The 27,503-nt window shown below is 46.1% G+C and overlaps 1 protein-coding gene and 1 long non-coding RNA gene across 4 annotated transcripts in view; one reads left to right on the top strand and one right to left on the bottom strand.

The window, feature by feature from the left end:
• The window catches only part of LOC105840116, a 167,931-nt gene that overhangs the window by 76,983 nt on the left and 63,445 nt on the right, over nucleotides 1-27,503 (top strand). The window lies entirely within an intron of this gene.
• The window catches only part of LOC105840115 (netrin receptor UNC5C), a 32,340-nt gene continuing 31,035 nt past the window's right edge, over nucleotides 26,199-27,503 (bottom strand). For all 3 annotated transcript variants that reach the window (XM_012686898.3, XM_012686897.3, XM_012686899.3), the window contains one exon: nucleotides 26,199-27,361. In XM_012686898.3, the coding sequence (XP_012542352.1) occupies nucleotides 27,190-27,361 (172 nt within the window). In that variant the 3' untranslated portion in view covers nucleotides 26,199-27,189. The remainder of the gene's footprint in view (nucleotides 27,362-27,503) is intronic.

The following is a 27,503-nucleotide window of genomic DNA, read 5'->3' as shown; positions in this document are numbered from 1 at the left end:
TCCGAACGTTAGCGCAGGCAGACTCAATCGTTTCGGAGTATTGGTATTTAGTTTAGTATTTGTACGCGTACTCCTGATTGAGGCTCGTAGCAATTGAGGTATAAATCTCGTCTTGCTAGGCAAACGAACTCGCGCAACGGCGATTGGAGCCTTCCAAGGTTCAAGGTCCCTCTCTCAGCCTCTACGACTCGCTCACTCGCTTCTATCTTCGCTCTTTTTCCCCTCCTTCTCTTTCTCTTTCCTTCTCCTCTTCGTGGTTTTAATCTCTCCTGCCTTGAGGGATTCAGTATCCTACGAATTTTTATAATAAGAAGTGCATTGCCGAGTATCCATTTTCTCCGAGTAATCGCGATTTCCATCACGGAAAGCTTCCGTGCTACGACTTTCCGCATCGACGAATATGCATATACGTATACGTATATGTGGTTAATCTCCGACGGAACGGCGAAATTGTGCAATCCGGTGATAAATATACTCTCGAAGAATTGAAAGTGCGAGTATACACTGTGTTGGAAATGCGACACATTATAAAATCAATTTCAGATTTTTTTTTCGCGATCGTAAAACGGACGGGATACGTTCAGCTCTTTCGTCATCGTCTAATGACTTCTCGTAACTCTTAATAGTACAGCTTGTCACGTTCGTACCGATTGCTGCCCAATGCTGATTTTGTAAAGTGAAAAATATTTGACCCTGCTTCTAGATCGATTGACTTTCAGTTCCAACTGACGCGCCGCCTACTTGCAAGTGGTACGCTTATCGCGAATTTTTAACGAATTATAACTTTTTTTTATAAACCATGAATAATTAATGACGATATGCATATTAACTATATGCATTGTACCTACGCTTCTATCCTATACCTTTGTGGGACTCTCAGCCGAGTTGAGAGGCTACAGGCATAGTAGAAGATAGGTAGGATGGCTGTTGGCGGTTGTAGGACGGGACCGGGGGGACAGAGGTAGTACTGATAATTAATAACCCACTTCTTCGGCGAGGTTGCTCGGCCTTTGTGCTTCGTGGACTCGTGTCGTGGACCCATTCGCTCGCAAACCTGGCTCTTTCTCTCTCTCTCTCCCTCTCTCCCTCTCCCTTTCTTTAAGCGAGCTAGACATACCGTCAGCTCTAACCTGCAGAAGCAGGAGTGGTTTGGACGACGATTCATTAGCCGAGCAAAACACTAATTGGTTTGCTTCCCCGATCCTTTCTTATCGCCGCAAGAAGCACGGCATAGATATAACCAACTTTTTGGAATATCCTCCGTGACCTAGTATTATATCCACAAGTTTGACGTCATTTGAAGGTATAAGGGGATTTCGTGTTTCGCGAGGATTTCTTTAAATAACAATTATGCCAGTCCAAAAGCGATAAAACGTTCTAGAAATGCGCTATTATTTGATATTGGTCTTTAATTTCTCCTTGTCCGCGAGAAGCTCCAGAAATAAAAGAATTGAGATAATATAACCTTATCGTCTAAGTTGAACTCTATAAAATGTGATTAGAAATGCTTTAACGTGTCAGAGATAACTTTATTATATCACTTGACATTATATTATTTTAAAGTTAGCCGAATTAAAATTAATACGCTTTTCCCCACTAAAGATATCAGATAACGTATATTTAAATGACATGTAGATTATATTTTCCCGGAGGGATGACTGATTCGCATAATCATTTCGCGAACCCACGGGTCCGAGTTCAATATATTATACTATGGACATTCACCACATACATTTACATATTGCGTACGCCTACATCACATGTTTTCACGATTGACAGTTCTATAAACATTTGAGGAAAAATCCAGGATACAATGTAATACAAGAAGAATAGAAATAATAACAGGAACACGTTTCGTACATGTTCGACACAAATGCAATAAGAATAGCAAAAGTTCAATTCTTATTTATAGTCCTTAAGAAACAATATAGATATTCAGATGATTTCAAAACGATTCTCGGATCACCGACGATTTACGATCTCCATTGCTCGATCTTGTATTCGCGTGGCTCATCATATTACTGCCTCCTTCCCTACCCCCCGGCTCTTCAATCGAATCCAAGCGGAACTTGTAGGGCGTATTCGAGAGTCCTCGAGAGAGGAATCGGCACGCACGTGTCCGCACGGTAGCAACCTTGCATCGCGATGCTTCTTCATGCTGGTGGCGGCTGCGGCGACGGCTGCAGAATGTCAGGATATAGAGGTCGTGAGAGGGAAGAGAGTGGAAGGAGAATACGAGCGAGCGGAGGCAGCCGTGGCGGCCGGCGGTCTCCGAAGACCGCCCACTAAATCACCGAACCGAATTCCATTTGGCTTTCGGGGTTCTTCTCTCCACAGAGTCAACAACGTATTTACCCGTCGATTTGGATCTTTTGCGGTCGAACGCCGTCCCCCCCCCCTCTCTTTCCTCCGCGTTCTCCTCGGGGGCCCAACTCGCTCTACGAGCTGTGCCCCCCTCGTGCGTTCCCATCGGGGCCCTTTCTCATTTTTTTCCCTCCGTCGTTCGCCTCCGTCCGTGCGCCCTATGCGGTCGGCCGGCGTGCTGCACGTTCCACGGATGTCTCCAGCTCCGGATTATGAATATTGATAATACCGCTGGCCGAGAGAAGAGACCGACGACCGTTCCAATGTAAATATCTCGGCGACCTTACGGGTCCTCGCCACCCGCGCGTTCGGCTCTCCGTCCTCGCGAGCGCGTGATACTTCGCTCGCTCTCCTTCCTCGGTGAGTCTCCTCTTTTTTTTTTTTTTTGTTGTCGATGACCCCGCACGACTCCATGCACTTCGCCGGGCTCGATCCTTCCACGCTACCGACGACGGCCAGCTCCGCTACACTCTTGTTAGAACGCGCGTCTCTCGATTTAATTTTGTTGTCTTAAAAGTACGCCGTGCGTGCTATACTGTCAGAACCGACGATTCGTTCGACGGATGCACGAATCTAATTCGTTTTTACGGAATTCACCGCGTCACTCGAGATAATTCCCTCTCTCGGTCTGGCACGCTACCATGCTGAGTGACAAATGGATCGGACGAATGATTATGACGGTTAAATATGAGGGAAGACGCCGCATGTGTTGTTGCATACTCGATTTACAAACACGGAACATTGTCCGCGCATTTTTAATTAAATGCGACGTCGTTCACTCCGAACGACGTCTAATAGCCCGGTATCGAGTTATTACGCACTCTAATTCTTTTTTTTTGTTTCCTAATCGCCTCCCTCTTTCATAAGCGAAACAATGATGCGCGGGAAAGTTTGCGAGATGGAGGGTTGCGCCAAATATTGCAGCAAACGCTCCACGAGTCTTAATAATCATATAATACCCGAGTAAAGGCGAGGCTCACGCCTCCCCATCGCGCGTCTTCACCTCTGGAGAAGCCTCGCCAGATCACCAGAATCCGAAGAGTTCTCTATTCGGAGCTCTCTTGCTCGGAGGCATCTGCTTGGCGATATGGCCTTCTGCGACCCCTCGCGACTACCACGCCGTTCATTTTACGAGGCTCCACTCGAGGCGAGCCGTCAAACCCGCGTAATATCGGGTAATCCTCAGCAAGGTGGCTGAGGGAGCGGGACAAGAGCAGAAAAGGGGTGGCACGCGTTACCCACGAAAAGGGGGATTCTAGAGGAAGGAGCGAGAAACGCGGCGGAAGACGTTTGCGGGGGTGAGAGGATGGGCAGGTGTGGGCGGGGGCAGGAGAGGGATGACGGCGAAGGCAGGGAGGAATCCCCAAGTACTTGATATGCGGCGGGCGACAGGAGGGCCGCTTGCGGTCTTAAGCCTGCAATTCCGAGCAGAAATATGCCACCTTCGCCTTAAAGCTTCTCTTTAACGGTCGAACTACGCCGAAATTAAGCGGAAGGAAGAAGGTCTCCTCCCGAACTCTCGGGAGCCCCTTCTTCGACCGCGCAACTTGTGGTAGCTAGATGTTGGGTTATGAGAGTCGCGATTTTAACCACGCGATGCCACGATGCTATAAAGATTCTTCGCGGGCATCCATATTGACGATAAATTCTCGCCGGTTGGATTCTGTATTTAGTGTTCTTACCACTGCGGCAATAAAGGGTTGCTCATGAGACGCATCGTAATTTATTAAGGGATTGCGGCTATGAGAGAGAGATGTATTTCGTCATTGCTTTTTCGTTGTGTTTTCACGGAACTTTTTTGTTTTCTGGACTATTTTTTCGAATAATTTTTAAAATTAAATGTACTAAATTATATATAGGTTGTAGTAAGTGGATTGTAGCTTTTTTTTTAAATAGAGATAGTAAAATGTAGTAGAGAAAAAAAAAATTTCATTGTTTAGTATGTAATATTATATTGTTCTTATCCTTATATTTTTTCGAACAATGCATTGATGTATATGCAACTGCAATTTTTTAAATTAAGTTATATTTTTTAAATTGAACTAGTAGATATATTAAATAGGAAGATTTTTTTCTACTTTTTTTGTCTTTAGGAAAAAGTTATAACTCAATTCAATTGTTAGAATCATTTATGTAGCAAGTAATTTTTAGCTGCAAACATAGAAAAATAATGAAATCAATGTGATGTAGAAGTAATAAATGATTATAGATACACCAATATCTAATTTTAGTGTGTTTTATTTGATGAAATAAAAGGGGATTTCTTACATTTACATGAAATAACATTTTATATAATATTAATATGAACGTTACGTTATTGAGATCGTTGATTTCAATTTTTCATAATTTTGTTGAATTATTTAAAAGTTACAGTGACTAATTAGATGAACCTTTAATATGATTAAACTCTTTATAACGTGCATAAAATTTTTTAATTTGATGCATTTCCTTTTAATAATGAAACACAAAGATACGATAATAAATTGCGGGTAGAATAAAACGTGTTAATAAAAAGATTTAAAAGACGCCTGTCAAATTATTTGGCTGCTGGTGTTTTTCAGATTTAAACGAGGTGATTTTTATTTAGACAAAGTTGTCTCCCTATCTTCCGCTGACTTGGTAGGGAAAAGAGAATGGCGTCTCTCTTTGTTGCCAGCCGTTCGACTCACCAGCTTGTCCGTGACTCTGTTCTAGACAGATGTACGCGTGTAGGAGTCACGTCATTACGCGGTGAGGAGCGACAGGATGACACACGCGGAACCCATAAAGCTGATGTGCGATGTCGCGCGGGGAGGGGGACTCCCGATGGAATTTTAATGAGCGGCATTTCGTCGGTACTGTCGGATTTTCGGAGTGACACGTTAATGCCTTCCAAATGTACGCACCTTCGTGAGACGCTGCGAACACGCCGCCTCACGAAACTCGTACAGTGAAGACCTTTACGAAGTGCCGTTGCGCACGCACGACTTTGAGATATTCTTTTCTTTTAGAGAGTGAGTGTCTTGTATCGGGTTTAAGATTAAAGGAAAATATTTACAACTCGTTTAGAGCAAGAGCGAGAGTTCAAATTTAGTGGATAAGCTGGTTTGCGAGGTGAAGGATAATAAAATCAAATTATAGACCAGCGAGTACGACGCGGCTCGTGTTACGCATAGGCATGCGTACGCATATAGGCTTGGAAATTCTATGGGAAAGAATCATTTTCGTGGCAGCGAATTTTACATAATGTCAAATATTTTGTATTCATTTTGAAATATCACGATATCGTCAGAATAATACCGCGCAACGGTAGCAGGGGTTATTAGTTAATTCGTCGCGTTAATACATCATGCGAAATAATGTTTCATTAAAAAGTTTCCCGGTACTCCGAACTTTGCTCTTAAACGAACTTAGTCCAAACTTTTTACGCAGTCTGTAGATGTTTAAACTGTCGGAACATATTTCTACATTGTGCATGTTCTGAAAGCATGTTAAATATAAAATTTGTGGGTGACTCATGTGCGCGGTGTATTGTAATATTAAAAGATGTAATTATTAAACGAAGTTTCTAACGTTCGTCTAATAGTTACGCCTCACTTTTACAATTTATACATTTTATATTTATATTTTTTTCTATATGTAGTATAAGATATTTTATAATTGATTTTATTGTTTTAAATATATATCGCCACCAGAAACTTGTTCGTTTTAAACTTTTTGACATACATTTTGGAAAGTCTAAAAATAATCGAACGTTGTCAAGCGTATTGTTACGTTACACCTATTTTACGTGTCTTGGCCACACCCGCCTTTTAACACGTAATTATTTCTTCGCTTCCTGTTCGCGTACGCGTGTCAGCTTCCAAGCCTGCATAGGATCTGACTCGGATCCACGGGGGTCTCGCTTATTGAATTTCGCGGTTAGGCCTCGGACTAGATCTCTCTACTTGAGAACGGGTCACTGCTCGAAGCATGAACGAACAACGGAGCCTGGAATACGCGGGCCGCGATATGTGGACCGGCACATTTGTCACCGCGGAGAGACGTTGTGGCGAGCTGATATAAATAGGCGCAGCGGTGACAAACGACCGGTTCTTACGGTAAAATAAGCAAACACGGCATTGATGGTAGGATACGGGGTGCTATAGGTGCCCTTACCTCACCGGTAAGTTTGGGTTACCATCTCGAGTCACCTTTACCGTCACTTTCGCCAAACGTGATGGGGCTTAAACGTAGGTAAACGCATATCTGTGCACCGCAACCTCAGTGAGAAACTCGTCCTGGAAGACTCGCGGGACATATTTTTACGTGTCGTAAGAGCTAGGGGAGAGTAGGGGAGTGAGAAAGGCAACGCAGATGAGAGAAAGAGAACAAGAGCATGTGTATGTGTGTGTGTGTGTGTGGTGTGTATGCAACGGGCTGGTCTCAGCAACGAGCCGCGAGATATATCTGTGCAGACGCGTCTATATTTACGTGGCGGGCTATCGAGACGAGAGAGCGAGAGAAAGAGAGAACGGGAGGAAGATAGTGCCGTGCATCATCGCCGAATGAAAAATCTGGCGTTTCCTGATGAGAAACGATATTTATAGGGCCCCCGCTCGCGCGCGCGCGTACGTGTCCAAAGTCATGAGCTGGACGTTGATAGTGATCCTATTATGGGTAGATCGACTCATCCGGTGTGGCGTGCCAATGGCTGATGCCTATCCTTTCGGAAAGAGATTTTACGTACTTGGCCCATAATCAGATATACGTATATGTACATACGAGCCCTCGCGCGCAGATGAATCGCCGTGGCGAATGGTAAGAATCTCGCCGAGTGTGTGCAGTCGCTCATTTTATTTTCCTCTGATTTATGTTGCCCGAGTTGCGCGGGAAGGGAGCGGGGCAGCTCGGCGGCGCGAAACGCTTAAGAGATTGACTCGGTAGGAGAACGCGGACGTCGCTCCCGATCGTATTGCGCGTACGTATAATACGTACATACACGCTCGGCCGGCCGCCGATTAATTGCCAGGCGTATTGCTTTCAGAGTACGCTCGCGCGCGCGCGATCTCGCAGGCACTCTCGGGGCGTAAGCGATTACTTATGATGCGAAAAAGGAAAAGAGGTCCGTGTCGCCGTGGATGCAAATGCAGAAGCAGCGGACGATAGAGAGTATCGATCCTATCGGGGCCGCCGTGCTCGTCGCCGCGTCGCGTCGCGTCGCGTCGCGTCGCGTCGCGCCGGAGTCATCGGGGAAAGTCCTTACCGCGCCGCCGGTCGACCGCTTGGAATGTAACCAAGTCCCGCGAGCAAATAAAACGGGTACGGGCAATGCGGCCGGCGCAAATGAAGCCGACGAAATTTAATTCCACTCCGTTTCTACCCGCGGAGAAGGGCGGAGGCTCCTCATCTCGTCGTGCAGCGCTATTGTTGAATCGCTGCCAGCGCGTAGATCGGAGGAATGCGGCGCGTCCTGTTCTGCACTCCTCGCCTCGCCGTGACCTACATGCATGCCAATTTTATTGAGGCATTTCGAACACGGGACGCTCTTCCCGAAGATGCTCGCGATACGCACGATGCACGCGCGTTTTCGCGATTGTAAATTTCGAATTTATCATTATACTTGCCGTAACGAGAGTCGACCCAAGTTGAATGCGAGCGTTCCCTTGGTTAGTAGCGCTAAAATCGATGCCATTCATCTCGAGAGACGTGCGCTCGGTTGCCAACGATGTTCTGAAACGGTGCCCAACTTCTGGCATGGAAAAGCGTCCGCTTGAAACTTTTCTCCATTGTGACTGTGAATATGAATGCACTCGAGGGAGAGCGTGAACAAATGTGACAAGTTTTATGCAGTTTGTCTTTTTACTTTATAAATAGAATTTGCTGAATTTATTGTACCCCCAGTACAGTTATACGCGCGTACTTCAACAGGCGTTATTATTCTGCGTTTATCACAGATGACAAGGAGTTTAATTTGTAATTGAATAATGTTAATCAAACGCCGACGATTCGATGGGCTCGCGAATCATTATGTAGGCATCTCATTCACGTTTGAATCCAGCCCGTTGCGATTCATAATAACGACTCGTTTTCGCTAACAATTTCCTCGAAGACCGGCTCAACTATAAATACACGTAATTTTTCCTCTTGGTGTGGCGAACCGTTTCCCCGGTCTTTCCCAATTAAATCCATCACGTTGGAAAGCCGTGGCAAGCTGCGCCGTGCCGTCAGCCTCAGTCGAGGAAATCGGGCGCAGGAAAAAATGAAGCGAGAAGAGAGACAGAGGCGAGGAGGTGCCAGCGAAAACGGAAGTGAAACGTTACATCTGGCTTAACGGACATAGACGCGTGACGGTATATAAGGCGTTCTATATTTACCGGATTCCTGTCGTCGCACGATTCCTATAGCGCGGCGATAAGCGCTTGTCCTCAACGACAGATTTACTCTCGCGGAGGGTATTTCCTGATTCCACGGCGGGCACGGGTCTTCCCTTCCCTTTGTGAGATCAACGGGGGAGATTACGGGGGGGGATGTTTCGCGGAGAAATCTTAATTGGACAGTTCGTTGGAGTAGCCCGAGAGTTAAAGACGTTTGCGTGATAGAGAATACCCGCGGTAGGATTAATCGACTCGCCGCTATTACCAAGAGCAATTGGGGGAAGAAGATATATATACGTACGTTACGTATAAGTTTTGTGTGGCTAGAATTGTATTTCGTGATATTGATATTTGTAGATTTATATCTTAGACAGATAGAAAAAAATCTATAATTCTTTTATAAAGGAGATTATTTATTTAACGAGTGACATTTAATATCTTCATTTTATGCGATTGACAGTGCAGCTTATCTTTAGTTCGTATAATTTTCTTGATGAGAAACTGATCATCCATTTGATTCATTTCAGCCTGGCAAGTGCATTCGCGCGATTTCGCTTTAAGCTGCGGTGCCGCGAGGCGATTCTCGAATCTCATGATTAGCGAGGAGTGCATAATAAAGCCGGGACGAGGCTTAGCGTGTACATGCTGTGTCGCGATTACTGCGAGATATCTTTTCTAGTAGTATAGGCAGGGGTCCGCGCGGCACGTGGGCACGTTTTGTTTCGGTACAAATAGGAACACGGCGCCTTGGCAGCCGGAGCGGATTGGCTTGTCAGGCTGCCAGGCCCTCGCGAATACGGGATGCCCCCGGGTTTAGTCAGCGGCATTCCTGGAAGCCGGGCTCGCGCGTACCCGATGAATTATTGCGCCGATTTAGAAAAGCCCTCTCTGATCGCGCGCGAATGGCCGTAATAGTGACGCGACGCCACTTCCTCAGGCACCTACGGACGCGCCGCGCTGTAACGTGTACCTCGCGCGCCGCGAAACTCGCTCTCGGAAAGCAATCCTGTATACGAGGGCACACGCGAGGGAGTATCTCACTCCAGGGACAAGCCTTATCCAATTGTATCTCGATCGCTACTGAAAAGTCGTGCGACGCTATCGACGTATAAATCGCTTTAGGAGAACTCTTGTTACACGTACGACTTACGAAACAATAACGCTAGCATGAAGACATCTATTGGCTCTCGTGGAATCTTAGATACTCGAGAACACGAGAGGATACTGCAAGATATATATATATGTGCGTGTGCATGCGCGCGCGCGTGTGTGTGCGTGTACACTTAACCAGAAGAGAGAGAGAGAGAGAGAGAGAGAGAGAGAGAGAGAGAGAGAGAGAGAGAGAGAGAAAGAAAGAGAGAAAAATGATCGTAGATAAGGGATTGTGAATACGGTTTCGTAATGAACAATCGTATAAGCTTAAGATCTCCGAGTGTACGATATCTCGATTCGATGAATCATCACGATTCGACATTTCGAAATGTCCAGCTGGGGTAGCATGTACTAGCCAAGATTACAGCTTCTTTAATATCGCCATCGGGTGCTGAGCGCATGAATATCTTTTGTGGAGTCAATCGAAACTTGTCACGTACCGAAAGGGCAGGCGGCATTGCGCGTGTCTTTCGATCCTTATCACACGTAAGTTGTGATAGAATAATAAAGTAAAGTTATGACACACGTGAGATAGTGGGTGTCGCCGCCGTGGCACTTTATTGTATACAAACTAAACCGAGTTGATGGATTATCTAAACAATTTATTTTAATGTTTTTTGGACTAATTCAGGATACTAAAAAAAAAAGAGCACTTCGGGAATTAATCGTATTAGGAACTAAAGAGCAGAAACATAACTCGGGGATACGTTAAGTAATTTCGGAATGTAAGTTGATCACGCGGTTCGCGATTCGCATGCATATCGCGATCGTGCAGGCAGGAGCGAGAGCGCCTTCGGAAAGTTCGACTAACGTTGATCTACGTGCTGGAAAGATAATGCATAATACATCTCTGAGACGGTGGAGAACGAGCGCGCGCGCGCGCGGGGTGGTTGGCGTCGGGTGTCCGAGGGGGTGTAGTCGGTGCAGTCATAAATTTGCAATAATGCAAATGCCTCGTAGCTTCCGTGCCTGGGCTTACGCTCGGTAGCCTACTTTACGGCACAGTGGTAAACGCAGTGGTCTCGTAGCAGTGGAGAATGCAGCGCGAGATGAGCGCTCCGAGGAATATTGCCGAGGAAGAGAGAGAGAGAGAGAGAGAGAGAGAGAGATAGAGGGAGACGGGTTGACTTGTCGCTATTATCGGTGCCGCGCGGTTGTCGTCCGTAATTCTGTCCGCTGGAAGTAACTCGCATAACCTTTTCCGCATTATTACGACACCGCGGAGCGATTATCTAGCTAAAATGTTACTTCGTAAACGATATTTTTACGGTAATTGGTGACATTTGCGACGCGCTTGACGAACGAGCGGCTTTGTACGGCTTTTATTGTCCGCGCTTGGTATTTTCCGCGATAATAAAGCGTACACGCGGATAACCGTCGTATAGTTTTTGGTTTTGGCATTTTCTTAATATCAAATCGAACGTTGAAATACAAAGTGTTGAAAACTTGAAATATATTTGTATATTTTTTTCAGTGATTTATTATTTCTACAAAACAGTTGGATTCCGTTATTTGTTTTCGCAGTCTCGTAATGCAATTATTTATCGTTATCGCGATCGAGTAATGAATTTTACATTCCCATGTGCTGCGTCATGTTTCCAAAATATCCAAGATCGATATTCTACAGTCGTTTTACGATCGGTCGTACGGGCCGCCTTTACGACCTGGAACGCTCTCCGTCTCGTTCCTTCTCAAGTTGCAGACCTAACGAGACGAATATACGTATAGCTGTGACATGCGTCACGTGCGTAATAGTCGGAGGCGCGGACCACGTGCCATTAGCTTCGTAAGAGTCGAGAAGTGGAAGAACCGGGGGTGGGAAGTGGTCTTCTTCCTATAGTAGCGCGCCTGACTTTTCCTTGCTTGACCCTCACCGAGTCTCTCGGAATCGCGGTTTAATGGCAGCGAAGATCACAATGACGCTGAAGGGGGAGAGAAGATGCGTCGAAAGTTTCATGGGGGGTTCCACGAGGGATGACTCACAACACAATGTCCCCCGTACGCGCGAGTCGAGATTTATGCGCGCCTTTTTCGCGAGTAAACGAATTTCCCTTACTTCTCCCTTTCCCGCCGCCTCTCTTCGACGAGCTTCCTTTTCTTTCGGGCGGAAGAGACGATCGGGCGTAGGCGTACGTGGGGGAAGAGATGACGTTTTAATGTTAACGAAGGGCCACGACTTTGGTATTTCCCCCCCTATGACATTGCAATGCTGAGGATGCTTGCGGGGGATTACGAATTACGATTGATAATGCACTTTTGGCGGGGAGAATTGATGTTTCTCGATAGATCGTTTTTGCAGAGCGGGATAAGAAGAAATGCGATTGCGCGTATAGGGTAGAATCCCGATGGAGGATAAGTGAATAAGCTGGATTAGGTTGAAATTAGGTCGGAATGTAACAAAGCCCTGCGGCGCGTTGGGAACGTATATTTCATTAGAAGTTCGAAATATGTATTTTCTTTTTGCTTTCGATAACTCTTTTATTCGAACGTTTCGTGACGAAGTAGGTAATCTTCCGTTCTTCAGCGGACTTCGTTTCTATTTTGCAGAGGCGCGATTATTAATCAACGGGAAAGGAAAGTTTACCTTACCATAAAGTACGACATTAAAAGGAGAATAAGAGCCTTTCGGCGATGACATCGCAGGACCTGGTTCTCTCTCGTTCGATAGTCCCTTAAAGAAAAACAGACCACGGCCAGATGCCGTTAAATTGGCACTCGAAGCCATCCCAGGGCGGCCGGAAACAACCGAATTGGGGGACAAATTTAATTTGGCCAAGGCGCGAAACGCACGTAACAAAGCAGTCGAAGATAACTTCCACTTTCTGCTGCGGCTTAGGAATATTACATTTTCAATTTATTTATTAACATTCTTACGCGATTATTAGTTAATAGTTACCACATTTTTACGCACTTTTGTACAGGCTATATATATATTTTAATTCTTAGACGTTGAGTAAATTCTCTTCTCCTGTCTGTCTCTTTCGAATTCAAGTCAGAAAGACACGAGACTCGCTTTCACATTACACTCGCGGCGGAAGAGTTAATAGCGAGTCGCCCGAGGAAGTCTTGGTAATTCTCCTCTTACACATAATTAATCCACGCCTCCGCAACAAATCGCGGCTCTCGCGCGGGCATCCTCCGCTATTTATAGAACGATCTATTTGCGCCGCGTACGGAGTGTGCACCCCGACAGTCCATACCTCGTGACGTTGGTCGCCGTGTTCCGGATCGAAAACGCGAGAGAACAACGGGGTGTAGGAAGCAGTAGCGGCAGGAGGGGGAAGAGGAGGAGGTAAAGGAGTAGGAGAAGGAGGAGGAAGATGAAGCGCAAGACCCGCGAGGTAAGGGCCGCTAACGAGGCCTCCGGGCGATTAACATCGGCATTTTAACTACGCGGGGCCCCCGTTGATTCAAACCTGGGGCCCCGTACCAACTCCTACGCGTAATCATGCCGGCAAATAACGAAGGCTGCCGGAGGCTGCTCCTGCCCTACAGCGCTGTACACGAAATCCTCTTGCTGAGGGCGCACGTTGTTAGATCGGTATCGCGCATCGGCACGTGGGACACGCCGCGCCAGAAAAGGCAGGATATTTTGGGCCCGGCCTCTCGCACAGGGGCATCGCTCGAGGTAAGATCGATCGATTCCGAACGAGGTATCTTTCCGAAATTGAATATCTTTGTTCGCTTTAATGCGCCGCGGCTTGTTACGCTTTCACCGTCGTTTAATGTTACAACGACGAACGTTTATGCCCGCGATTAAGTCGTATTCGTGCCGGCGTAAAATCGGCCGATCGACAGATTTGCCCGTGGCTGCGTTCAACCTATCAGGTTAAACATAGGTTACGTTATTAGTCCACAGTAATTAAAATCGAAGTACTTTATAGAGTCGTTTCGGGGTTTACGATAGTGTAACGGGGGACGTTGTTTATTGACGATTTTTGTAGCTGGATCGATTTGCAGCTGAACCGGCGTCTAGACTTGTGTTTCGTTGCGTAATCGTAGGCAATCTCAACATTTCAACGGCTTTCTGCAGTCGCGCGAGAGACGTATATGTTTTTATTTTTTCTAAATCGTTTATGACGGCTATGCTGCAGTCTTCATAAATATTAGCCGAAAAAATAACGCGACGTTTCTTTCCCCCCGTCGTGGATTTGCGTGGGTTCGCGGAGAATCAATAAAATATCGGGACGGGCTTGCTTTTACATGTGGCACGTCGCATATGCCAGTTTCGCAGTTGATAGAATAACAGAAACGCGTGTTTGCTTTCGCAACACGACTTTCCACACTCGTTCGTGATTTCGTCCGTAATCCGCGTGCAAATACGCTCGCAAGGAGCCCCAGACGATTTCTTACTAACGATGCGTGTCTGTTAATTTAATATCTTTGATTGAGCACTCCAGGATACAGGATATACGCATTTGCGCATATGAAATTTATTATGTAACGAACGTGGTATTTCAGATTATAATGAGTTCCGTGTGCGTTATGATTATACGCCGCGCATCATAGTACTTTTTTTCGCGTTTTGAAACGCTCTATTCCAGCATTTTTAAATAGGCGCGTTAAATAACCGAGATGTCCAAAAAGTGTCAAAATATTTTTTTCTCAAAAAGGATCAGATATATTATGGAGAGTTATTGAACGTAATATCAGGTGTCGGCAAATTGATAATAACGGGATATTTTTCCTGCCCCCCCAATTCCGAATCTTATAATATCTGGAATAATATCAGCGCGCGATATCTCTATCGATAGCTTCGTCCTACCGTTCGATGATGGAACTTTCACATTTCGCTTTAACGAGTCGGCCGGCGTTTCTTGCAGGCGTTCATTAATTTGATCAATGATCCATTACGCGGAGCACGCGCGTTGCCTGCCCCGCATTATATCGCTCGATTCTTCCTAACGTCTGTCGAACGCTGACCCGAATATCTCTCCCGCATTCTCGCTTGCAGAGCCGAGATATAACGCGACCGTGGTGTGTTACTTCGCCGGACGGAATTGCCGGAGGTTTATCGTTTCCTGCAGCAATTGTCGCGCGGACCGTTGCCCGTGTTGAACTACCGTCGAGAGGAGCGTCTCGCGGGGATTAACGATATTTTTATTAGTCTTATTACCGTTTAATTGCGCCAGCTCGCCTACGCCACGAGGCGGAAAGAGGCATCATCCTATCGTCTCGTCGATTCGAACGCGACGCTTGGATTCTCACACTCGCCGCTGTCATTTTACCGATTACTTATTCGAGGCTCGGCGTTTTATGCAGTGGAGGATTTCGCGATGCACCCTGGAGATGCCACGGATACATGTAGACATTGCAGATGCGCTCTAAACCGGTTCCCGGAGCACCAGTAGAGCAGCTTTGTTTACGGGGCCCACCGGGGCCGTTTGTCGTGGCGCTACCGCGGTTGAATTTATATAAATGGGCCCGTGCTCCTCGCTCTCCTTTTCTCCACGATCTCTCTCTCTCTCTCTCTCTCTGTTTCTTTTTTTCGATCTTCCACTGCGCACGTTCTCGCGCCGCTTGTCTAAGCACCCGCCGGCCCAGAGGCTTTAATCAAGGATAACAGCTGTAACGGCGTAATCAGCGACGATCGCGGGGTGCTACAAGCAGAACTATTAATATCCATTTGGAAGTCTGTCCCCCTCTTTCTCTCCACTCTGTCCTCTCTGCTTCGTTCTGCGTCGCGCCGCCGTTTGTTCGTTCCTCTCGCGCGCGTGTCTCTGTCACGCTCGAACGGCACAAGCAGTAAAATTGAACGCGAGGGGTGCCTGAGCGAACGAGGGTGACTGGACGAGAGAGAGAGAGAGAGAGACGAGCAAAGGGAGGGAATGGACGGAATACCCGTACTCGTTGAACGCTGCGCGCCGACAGCGAGAAAAGGGGTTGCGAATCGATCCGAAAATACCGGACCGGAAATTGCTGCGCGCAGCCTGCGCGACGCGTGCCTGCCTTCTAGAGCCGATCCGATCGTCGCCTATTTCGGAATTCCAGCTCCGCGTGTCCGTTGGTATTCCGTATTGATTGCGCGCTTGGTCTTTGGAAATGTTTGCCTCGCGTATACACGCGATACCACTTGACTCAACTCACGCGGTCTCCTGCTGTTTGTCATCGTCTTTATATCAAATTGGCCTGTTAAATCATGTTTATTGCGTCCGTTTCGTTGCGAGACGTCATGTAACTTCCGCGCGGAACGTGGAGATATTCAGAGCGATAAGAGTGCGAGCTATACGGGAGTCCGGGAGACACAAGAACCCCGGGATTAGGGCTCCGCTTAATGATGAAAGCAAGCACACGGCGTTCTTTTGTTCCTCCGCTTCGAGTCTTAATTAAAGGGATCCACAGGAAGCTCATTTTCCAACTAGTTTCCACGCGCAAAGGATTGCCTAGCAGCCGACGATTCTTGCCTCTCGTTTTTTCCCCCCCGTTTTGCGGCCGTCGCCAGCACCGAAATAACGCGAAGCACTGTCGCGAGTTAGCGCGTAATTTTTCGTTCCGCCGCTTAGTCGTGCACTGTGCACCCGTTCTCTCCCTTTTTCTCGTGTTCGTCTCGTGAAATTCTAGCAGCTTGTTATAACGAACTTTCGAAACTAGCTGAGATTTGCATGGCATTACTACTACGGTCGCTCCCGCCCGCTCGCTCGCGCGTGCACGCTCGGCAATATCGTCGCCGTTTTAAGGGGGCTTTGCGCGAAAGAGAAAGACTGCCGACCTCCGTAATTTACATTAACTAGGTGCTCAAGAATGACAAAACTGACTGCGACGTAAACTTATAATTCTCCCGCGCGGTTTCTCGCCGACTTTGCCGCTGCTTTAGCGTCTTTATATGTTACGTGTAAATATATTGCCGTGGCTCATTCGCTAGTCTTCATTAAGGATATTTGTTCTCATTTCGGGGCTATTTTCTCAAATGCCTTGTACACAATATCTTAGATTTACGGAAAAATATTTTATGTATGTAAATTTTGTATATTTTATTATTTTCGTTGCCAAATCAACCGATTCTAAATCGTTATACTTTTATCTCTTACATTTTACTTAATGTAAATAATATTTAGTGACGAAAATATAAATGAGAAATGAGTAATAATAAATAGAAAATTTAACAGGTTACATCCCCTGTTTTGTGTGCTAACAACATTTAAAAATTAAGTACAACTGAGGTTAATTTTTTGTTAATTTATGTGATAACAATATAATTGTTCAAATTTTTTTATAAAAGAAGAATTTTATATTGCAAGCTTTCAAATTAAATCCAAATTTTCCTAATAACATGAACATAACACCTAACATTTTATAACATTTCAAGTATTCATAACACCTATTGAAACGTCCTGTGTATTTTATTGGAATCACAAATGAAGATTTTCCAAGTTCCGTATATAAACTCGTATGAACTACAAGCATCATTGAATTACCTATCCAATTCTGTAAATGCGTTCTACATTATATACATATGGTTATGTATGTATTCGTATATAGTAGGTATATAATGCGCGATGAGCCGGTACGGATGGCGCAGAAGGCCGATCCGAGCGCGTAATGAGCCAGAATTTCTATTAATATCGCAAACCCCGGAGCGCGGTTTCTCCGTTCCGACGCGTGAAAACTTGCGCGCGAAGATCTCGGGCCAAAATCGAGACCCGGCGAGTTTATTGAATTTTCGGACGGGAAAATAACTCGGGCGTGTGTGGCAAAAAGCGCACGTTGCGGCAAAGAAGCCCGGCGAAAGAGTGTCCCTCAATTAAAGATAATTGAATTAATTGGGCCACGAGACAATCAGGCCAATTACCGATACCAATCAGCGATCGCGCCGCACCGCGCCGTTGCGCCACTGCCGATGCGGCTGCACCCACGGGACTTTTTTACTCGGATGACAAACTCCATTAATTACAGGGCCACGGAGCCGACCCTTCGAAATTAGCACCCTCCGTGCAGAGCAGAGCTGCCAATTTCAGGTGGATTTTAGCACGGCCATGCAGTTTTCACGTGTCTTTTCACGGGGTCGCTTTCACCCTCCTCTCCTTTGCCCCTTTCTCTCTTTCTCTCTTTCTTTCTTTCTCTTTCTCCCAGCGGTACAAGTTTGTTCGTTATGCTTTCGAACTCGCAACAACTTTATAAATCGCTAGTGCAAAATGAAGGAAAATTGTTTGGAGCTGTCTGGTCGGCGAACCCGCGTGAGAAATCCACTCGGCTGTTTCCGACTCGTCTATTACGTCTGTTTACAAACTCCGTATGTGCCGTCGCCGGTAAACACGGTAAAGTAGAATTTAATGTTAATCCGTGAAAATCCGTAATTGCACGTTACTTACGCTAACGGCGGCGTTGCGTTTCGCAAGTTTCGCGGTTGCGCCAATCGCGGTCTTACGATCGCAGGCCTTATACATCGATATCTCGCGATTAAATGATTGTCGAGATTGATATCTCAATTGGCGGATAACGATTTCCACGTTACTAAACGAGCGGGTGTTTCCGTGTGCCGCGAGATGCCTACTTTCTCGCCGTAACGGAGATTTCACTTGTCAGCAACTGCTTTAATCACACAGAAAGTAAGGTTCAAATTGATAGGTACAAAGGATGTTGAAACGCGCTAATTGCATAGTAACACGGTAGCACATGAATTTTGCGCGAATGAACGAGGCGAGGTAAAACATATGCGGATTACTGGGCCGGAATTATTATTATGATCCCGGTTTAGCAGTCGAAAGAGATATCACTCTGCGATTTATATTTATATTAAAAAAAAAAAACAAAAAAAAACACCTCAGCGAAATTGCACTTTAATTTGAGGTCAGGATAATAACGTTTTTAATTACACCCGGCTATGCAATTAACTAATCTATCGTAAATACGTGTACATGCAGATATATTGTTTCTCCTCTGTAGCCGTCGCAATTCCGCGATAACGTTCGATCACAAACGTTTCGATGAGTAAAACCATTTAAACCGTACGGATGTTGTTTATAGAAGTTCGTAATTATTAGTAGTGATTACAATGTGTAAAATACATCCCGTATGATCATACATATTTAATCAGACCGCGAGCCTGCAGCTCTCCGTTCTCTCGAAACGTATGCGAAAAAGCTTATTTGCGCGACGATTGAATAATCATTTGGTTTAAACGGTTATTAATATTTTTCGTGCCCATTGATTCAAAATAATCACAAATATAAATATTTCGATATAAAACGCAGAACATTTTCATAATGTATAAAGACACGATCATTCAAGTCTTTACGCACAGCATTTAAAGCAAATATGGATAAAAGGGAAAATAAACCATTGTAGGGATTTTTTTCACTTTATTCTCGCACGTGCAGAACGCGCGTGCAAACCTCTGCGCTTCGATCGCTTAAGCGCGAATGCAGACATATCGAATAATCGCCTTGCCTTCGCCTTGCCGTTAGCACCAATCTCATCCGCAAATTAGCATCCGGTGTCGTAATCCTAATGGCCGTTCGTTCCAGCTGTTCCGTTGTTCAAACAGTTCTTGCAACAGTACGCGCATGCAGACAATTTCCCTTAGATAAACGCGGCGGGCGCCGCGCGTAACACGGAAACACGCGAAAATGATTAAAGCCAAAGCGGTCGTTACGTGCGCCGCGCGATTGCCCGAGTCCCGCGCCGAAAATCCGCACCCTCGGCGCGGCGGCGGGTGTAACAGAAAATTATCGCCACCGCATATCGTTCTCAAAGGGCGCCGCGCAGCACCCTTTCCCACCCCGAACCGCATTACTTATTCGCGGTGCACAAGGGGATTTCTCGCGGTATTCGTTACTAATGGGCGTTCTATTTAGCGACACCCTCAGCTCTCCAGAGACGTGTCACGCGTCACTGGCTTCCCCGCTCGCTTCCCCGTCTCTCGCACGACGCTCGATACTGACAACGCCGTCCGAACGTCAAAGATATCCCAGAAGTCAGGCAGTCACGCGCGTGTACGTGTGCGTCTCGATTTACGTATGTATACATGTTTTTGTCGCGCGCGCACGTTGCGCGTTGTACTCTCGCGTAGGTAGGTAGCTCGATGCGCGCGCGCGCGCGAGCGTGTGAGTTCTCCATGTGGTGACACTTTTGCAAAGAGGGAGAAGAACGCGCCGACGCGCGCGTGCCCCTCGATCAACGTCAATCAGCCGTTAAACAATGACGCGCCGTGCAAAGAGGATTTTATTGTATTGCGGAGAGAGCAAAGTTGGAGGCACAATGCGGCCCCTGCGTTCTTCGGGGGTTGAGCGCCGTCAAGTTACTTCCCTCCCCTTTATCCCGCTATATAGGATCTGTGCGAATTTGCTCCTTTCTCCACGCTTCCTTCTTTGTTTTCTTTCTCTCTTTGTACGAGCTTTGTACAAAGTTGTGTATGATGCGCTTTTCGGAAACGTTTTTTATTCCGGCGGCGCACGCGGCGTACATGTTCGGCTCCCTCAAAACGTAAACGATCTCGAGGCGCTTGACGCTGGGAGGGTGAGAATTAGTCTGTGACGAGATGTATCGCCGTGGGTCATGGTAGGAATTTTAAAAACATTAACTCGATCCAACGTTAAGGGTGAGTGAAATATTACGGCGAAGGGTTGCCGAGGTACATACACGTCTGCTTGAGAGAGGAAGGCGTACAGAGGGGTGGGGGGAGGGGGGGGGAATACGGAGCGAATGCTGGAGCTGGAAGAGGGAGGGCGGCGGCTCGTTGCGAAATGGATCTTGATAGTACGACAGCATGGTCGTGTACGTGCGGTGCAACGCCGTGATACAGCAGCGGAGAGCTATTATGATGCAGGGCGAGTGCTGCAGAATGTACTACGTCGTTCATTAGCATAATCAGGCGGCATCAACAGTGTGCTGTTGTTGTCGTAAAAAACATTAAAATACATTTTGGGAAACAGATGTCAACAGCCGCGCTCGCGTTCGCATTACGCGGGCATCTGTTTTGTCCGAGAGGAACCGCGGCCGCGGCCCGAGTAGGAAGAGTAATGGGCTAAAGAGCGCCGGGTTACGCGAGAACAAATTGCGCCCGTAATTATCCCCGGGTTAGGCGAAAGTATTTAATTGGACGCGGCGACGTGTATCCGCGAGGAGTTAGGATCGGAGGAGGACGGCGTAGACCGCGCGTCTTCACGATCTTATCACGCCCGTCGTCTGAGGGCTGCGAGAAGGCGCGCGATAAACCAGCCGGCTGTCTTTCGCACATTATGCGGCTCTCTGCGTCGCGAGGCCATTTGTACGTGACACGCAGAAGCGTAAGCGCGTCTCTCGCAGCCCGTACAGCCCGTGGATGTGAGTCACGAAAATCGCGTGGGTATCCCGTCCCGCCGTTTATCAGCTGTCTTCAGAATCAGGTCGGCGGTGAGAAGGGTGGTTACATATGTACGTATGTACATACAATTGCAACAGTTCGCTCTCTTTCTCTCTTTTCCTTGTAAGAATATTAAACTGCCAATCGTTAGATAGAAACCAGACGTGTACTCCATGCGGCTCGATTCAAACGAGAATACGAAAAAGAGGATTTTGCGAGAAAAGAACATTTATTTAAATGCTATCTATCTTTTATAATATATGATTTTTAACACAGATGTAATATAATATTAATATAATATTATTATAATACTTCTAACGAAAAAATTTAAGGTTTTTATTGATTTATCGGATAGTTTGACGCGAAACTCACGTAGAGAGACTTGTCCGGCTTGTCATATCATGTTTTAACGTTTTAAGAGAAACAAGATGAAAACGAATCGCGATGTTTTCCAGGGAAAACTGTATACGGTCTCCTATTTCTATCTTTTCGAGTTAAACTCGCCTCAACGAGACTCACGTTTGTTGGCGGAAAATTGGCGTAGGAATCTCGCGTGCAACGAGGCGGAGACGATGTTTAGCCAAGCGTCCGTTGTTGCGGCTACTATACGACAATAAGCAGATAATATACGAAGCGATGAGCGAAGAAAATTGGAGAAACTGGGCGATCGGTCGGTGGCATACCTGCGGCAAGCATGCGCCGCGGAGCAAGTTGAAGGAAGTAGCGACGACAGTTTCTGCCGAAATCGATTTTATATGGAGGAACGTCATCCGATGTAATAATGCCGTGTGTGTGTGTGCGCGCGCGTTATATACGAGCTCTCAGCCGCGGCATTTTCCAATGGAGTCTGCAATAAATACGTCTCCGTGCCGCCGGCATTGTACGGAGATACAGATCCGCGAGATTCGATGTATTATGCATCCGCACTCGTTGAAACGCCCGCATTTCTCACGCGCGGAGCACCGTAATCTTGCACCGCCCTATCCTCCCCTCCCACCCTCGTCTCGTATTTACACGTGTCTTTCGTGGATTTACAGGATTTCGCAGACGCGGCATTTTCGCGGGCGTTTCAGCCGTGGAGGATCGTGGAAAGATTCGCCGCGGTTTTTCTCGCGCGATCGAATGACGGGACCGGTGCCGTAAATCATCGATAAGTGCTTTCCAAGTGTCTACCTTGCGGAATCATCGTCCATACGTTACGCATTTACGTATAAACGTTTATTACAATCTTTTTACATCTCGCGCATATCTTTACATAATTTCCATAAATATTTTTCGAGTCATTATAATGCGAAATTATCAATGGTGCTTTTTCCTCCCGCAGTTAGGTGTATTTTACTGTATTTTTATTTTTCCACAGTATAATTTGTTCTTTTAATTAGTTGTCACGTGAGAGAAAACTTAATCCTTCACGTGAATCGTTTTTTCGTTGTAACGTAAAGCTCTCAATGGCGCCAACGCGTCGCTTTTTTTCCACGATTAGGTGTATTATATCGTATTTTTTATTTTCTACAATATGATTGTGTGCTTTTAATTATATAGTTGTTATGCGAGGGAAAATCCAAGCCTTTATTATGAATCATTTGAATCTCGCTGAAACCGTTATTCATCTCCGGCCATTGAAATGCTAATTCACGAAATGCCAATGATTTCGTCAGAACGTTAACACGAGGATCATGGACGAGCGTTTATCCGCAAGATGCGTGTGCACAAGGTTTACGAAGGCGTAACGCATTGTAATGCGTTCCATGCGAAAGCGACGGCGAATACGGGCGTGCATTCCTGCGGTGTCGAGGACGACGTACGACGATAAATACCGTATGTTAAACCGTCGATAGGAAATGCGAACATTATGCGACGGCGTCAACCTTTCCCGTTTAAAAAAAAAAAAACCACCGGGGGAGGGGGGAGGGGGAATCGCCTTTCGCGCGTAACATGCGCGAATCGTGGAAAATTATCGCACGCGCGCGAGATAGGCGAGTTTCGTGTTCGCGTCGCCTTCGGTAAAAATTTAAATTCCCGCAACACGATATCCTTAAGCGGGAGCCTTCGATCGGGCCGGTACACGCGCGCGAGTACGTACGGCAATTCTGTCGGGTCTGTCTTTCTAACGTGTCATTTGCACGTCGATACCCGGGCCTTTCGGCCGTGCCGTGACCGGAACACGCGTGGCGTACACACGCGCGCCGATCAAACGGTAGAAAATAATGACGAGGCCGGCTGGCAACGCGTGGTGGTTATTACTTGCACTTTCCGTCACGAAGGGACGGGTTCGCGCGAGAGCATCCGCGCACGCGACTAGCGGGCACATGCATCGGACAAAGGAAAAGGCGACTCTGAGTCGGAGCCTGTTTGAACGGAAGAAATAGCAGTGCGCTTCTTAATGATGATTCGATATGCCAATAAGTCATCGTTCCACCGACGCACCTCGTCGAACGCAGCTCGTGCGAACGAGCGAACTCGAGGAGGATCGAGGAGGGACGCTCGGGAGAGCCACGACCTGCACACGCGGCTTTATTATAATTTACGCCCCATCTCCTCACTTCCTCGCTCTAACACGCCGGCCGGATAGACCTCTGCTCGTGGTTATACCCACGCGAACATTCGACGACGAAGTGAAAAAAAACGACGAGAGACTCTGTCCGCCCAGCGGATGCCTCGCCACGACAGGAACGAATCGGAGCGCTTATTTTCACAGGCGCATTCACAATGAGGATTCGACATGCCGATGCGTCATTGACTGTCTTTCGAATGGCGAGCGATATGCGATACTCGGCCCGATATATTTCACACTGTCGCGTAGTAAGCGAGGACCAACACATTTCTTCGGTCTATATCGAGAATTGTTTCTCGCGAGGTATAATAATTCTACACAATTTCAATTTTGTTTACGATTATTAAATCGAGTATTACAATTTTAACGGAGATAAATGGAAGTTTGAAAAGAAGGATTTTTACATTTTGTCGAAATGTATGATTACGAAAGGAGTGCAAGCAAGATTGTTTTTCTCGCGTATCAATGGACCATTGATTATCGTGCGAATAACAAAGTCCGTAACAAGAGATTCACTTATTATCCGGAGAGGAAGTAGCCCCTGCTCTCGAGCTATTTTTATAGCGCTTAGTCTTTCTGGCCGACAACATGCTGGAGCACTTGAAAAACACTTGTGTGCATTCCGTTACGTTTACGCAACGATCTCGCGAGGAGCGCGGTCCCAAAGAAAGAGGAGAAAAGAGACGCGGAATTGCTCAGCGCCCCTTCAGTTGGACAGTTTTAATTCCCGAGGTATGCGCCGAAGCCATTCGTCATTTCTTTGAAGTTCGAGTGCGTTTCGCGATACAAGCTCGACGAACTTTGTCAGAATTGCGATCTCGATTTGTCCCGATTGATATCAGAAACCCGAGTTTGTGTATTTATATTTATGAGCAATAAATCGACGATTACCATTTGATGTCGCTGAAAGCGCGAAGAGAACATATTTTTCAAGTTGGAAAAAAAGGGAGAGAGAGAGAGAGAGAGAGAGAGAGGTGAGAGAGATAAAAATGATCAACTTGTTTACAAAGAGCGTACGTTTATTGAGTGATAAATTTTGTTTGGTACGTTTGATACGTTAAAAAATAATCTTGTTTCATGTTAGTGTAATATATATGTACGCGACATGTTTCCGTTATGTTGAAAAATATGTTCAAGAAATTCTATCTGGCAAGTTAAATAGTTTAGTCTGGTAATGCAGCTGACATTTTCGTAAAATTATGCTTTGAAGAGTTAATATCAATGTCTATCATTTTTACTGCGCGATTAGAGAGAACTTTTAAATGCTTTCCTCTTGCCTCTATATTCCCATTCCACATCGCCGAGTGCCACCTTATCCGTTTAATTTCCGGCACATCGGGTCGCCAGGACGCCGATGGAAGTTTTCCACAATTCAGCGACGTATATATAAAGCATTTATTGAATCAGATAAAGTTTAATTTACCGTACTAACACGTACAAATACGATGGAAACGCCGGCCTCGATTATCGAGCTCTCCGTTCGATCGTCGAATTTACCGTACTGTTTTTGTTTCAATCCATTTAAATGTTGCAGACATATGCGTCGGGCAAACTAACTTTTTATTTAATTAACGAAGCTTTTCCTTGGATTGAAAAAGTTATATTTAAATATTATATTGTGCATTTACTTGATTAATATGTCCTTCTGCGTAAAAAGGCCATTTCTAGAAATGAAGGAAAATGTTTGGTAGACGCGGGACTATTCTAAATTTGAAAATTACGTCGCTGCAGGTGGTAGGCGAATTACATCGGGACTACATAAATATCGCGGAGCGCTGTCGAGCTCGGAAAAAGCTCGGGAGAGATTCGTATAGGGAACCCGGGCCGAGAAAACGAGGAGAGAGCACGCGTGACTGGTATCGACATTTCAAAATTGCGACGCTCGACGTCCATTGTCACCTATTTCCGCCTCCTTCAACTTCCGCAAAAGTACGTACCTATTTTCGACGGGAGAAAATCGAGGAAGGCCGTCGCGGAGGCCGGGATCGAGGAGGTGGAAGATAGAATATCTTGTCCCTGTCGAACGTCCGGAGACAAGCTGAAATTGAAGTAATATACAGCCCTCGCGCGCGCGCGCGAATGTGCGCCTTTAATACCGGCCAAGAAGGATGTTCCTTCGCTGGCAAAAAATTATTGACAGTATGCCGATAAAGTATGTTTGCAGAGTTATTACGGTGCAACGTTCTTTACAGCAATCTTGATATGAGATTTCACGTCAGGAGGGAGATCCACGTGGATTTTAGGAATTACATCGTGAATTTGCATCAATATTTCATAATTCTTCATTATATTAAAGAGATGTAATTTGAAGTAGGACAAAAATGAATTTATTCAAACTTGTTGTGCAATATTGGAGGACGTCTTAAAAAAAAAATTGCATCAAATATAAGCATGCGGGAGAGCAGAGTTTTTCGCTAATTAATAAAATGATATCTCGACAGATATCATTTTAGTAGACACGGGAGGGATGGGAATCTCAGGTTGTATAATAATGACAAACGAACGAGTTCGACTCTGAGGTATACAAGAATATTTTATTCGTCGAAAGTAACAAATATACAATTCTCTCAAATAAATCATCGATTTAAATCATGTCGTAATTAGTTCGTTTTATGCGATCGCGCGTTGCCCCGTTCGTGGTGCAATGCGCGTATTGTCGACACGTATATAAAAAAGATGTACAGACGGCGTTTTCACGAAACTCTGATGTAACAATAACGGAAGTGTTTGTATATACGCTTACGAAACCGAGGTAATTTTGGCACGATTATCAGAAAAATAATAACCACTCACTCGTGCTCGCGTGCATTCGTGTTAACAAATCGATAAAAAATTATGTCGTCACGTCGAAGTGTGGCGGGCATTGTCGGTCCGCCTCGAACTTTACTTGATGTCCTGTATATATATCTATATATATATATTTAACATATATATTTATATATATAAACATCCATCTCTAAAATGGATATATCCATCTGTATATCTGCGCGCGTTATCTTTTTTTTTTTAGTATATATGTACATCTATATCCGTCTAAATGCACAGTCCCTAATTACTTCGTCACGATTATATGCGGTTTTCTTTTACGGACCACGTCGCTTTTGAACACCCGGACGTAAGCATACCTCGATCGTCGTGAGCTCCGACGCGGCCGTGGGTCTCCTCCTAGAAGAGAGATCCTCGGGCTTTTCTCACCAGCTCTTTATTTACAAAGTACCGACGCGCGCGTTTGTCGCGCATAATTAAGGCAGTGTTTCGATGAGTTCGTTCGGAGAAACCGAGGGCTCTCCTGCCCTCCTTTGAATCTCACTCTCTTCCTCGCGCACTCACGCACTCACTCCGGGCGATCCGTTTCACTCGCCGCTCGGTCTCTCGGAGTTTATCGGTCGCCGTTCGATTACACACTGATTCACTGATCACTTCTCGCGGGTGGGCGTAAAACGGCGGTCTCGACTTTCACTCACCGCTTGAAAACGCTTTTCAAGATCCGGTTTTCTGTTTATTCAAAGCCACGGGCCGAGCTGCGCCTCCAGAATCGTGGCGGCGTCGGTCCTGCCCATTACTCTGAGATGGTTCAGGAGATCCGTCACCGCCGTCGGTTCCCGGTGCCTCGCCTCCCATAGATCCAGAATGTGCTCGGTCGGGCTGGCCTTGGTCGCGAAGTAATTGATGTACCTGTTACACACGAACGAAGACACCGGCTGCGTGATTACCGAGGAAAGTGGTACATGGGCGGTTACCCCGTCGGGGGCGAAATAGAGCGCGCTTTTCGGAAAGGTTTACGGTATTAACAAGATAAATAACACGTGAAAACGTG

Source organism: Monomorium pharaonis, chromosome 3 (genome assembly GCF_013373865.1).
Source record: "Monomorium pharaonis isolate MP-MQ-018 chromosome 3, ASM1337386v2, whole genome shotgun sequence".
NCBI lineage: Eukaryota > Metazoa > Arthropoda > Insecta > Hymenoptera > Formicidae > Monomorium > Monomorium pharaonis.
Note: the sequence above shows the minus strand (reverse complement) of the source record. Positions and strands in the feature narration are given on the sequence as shown.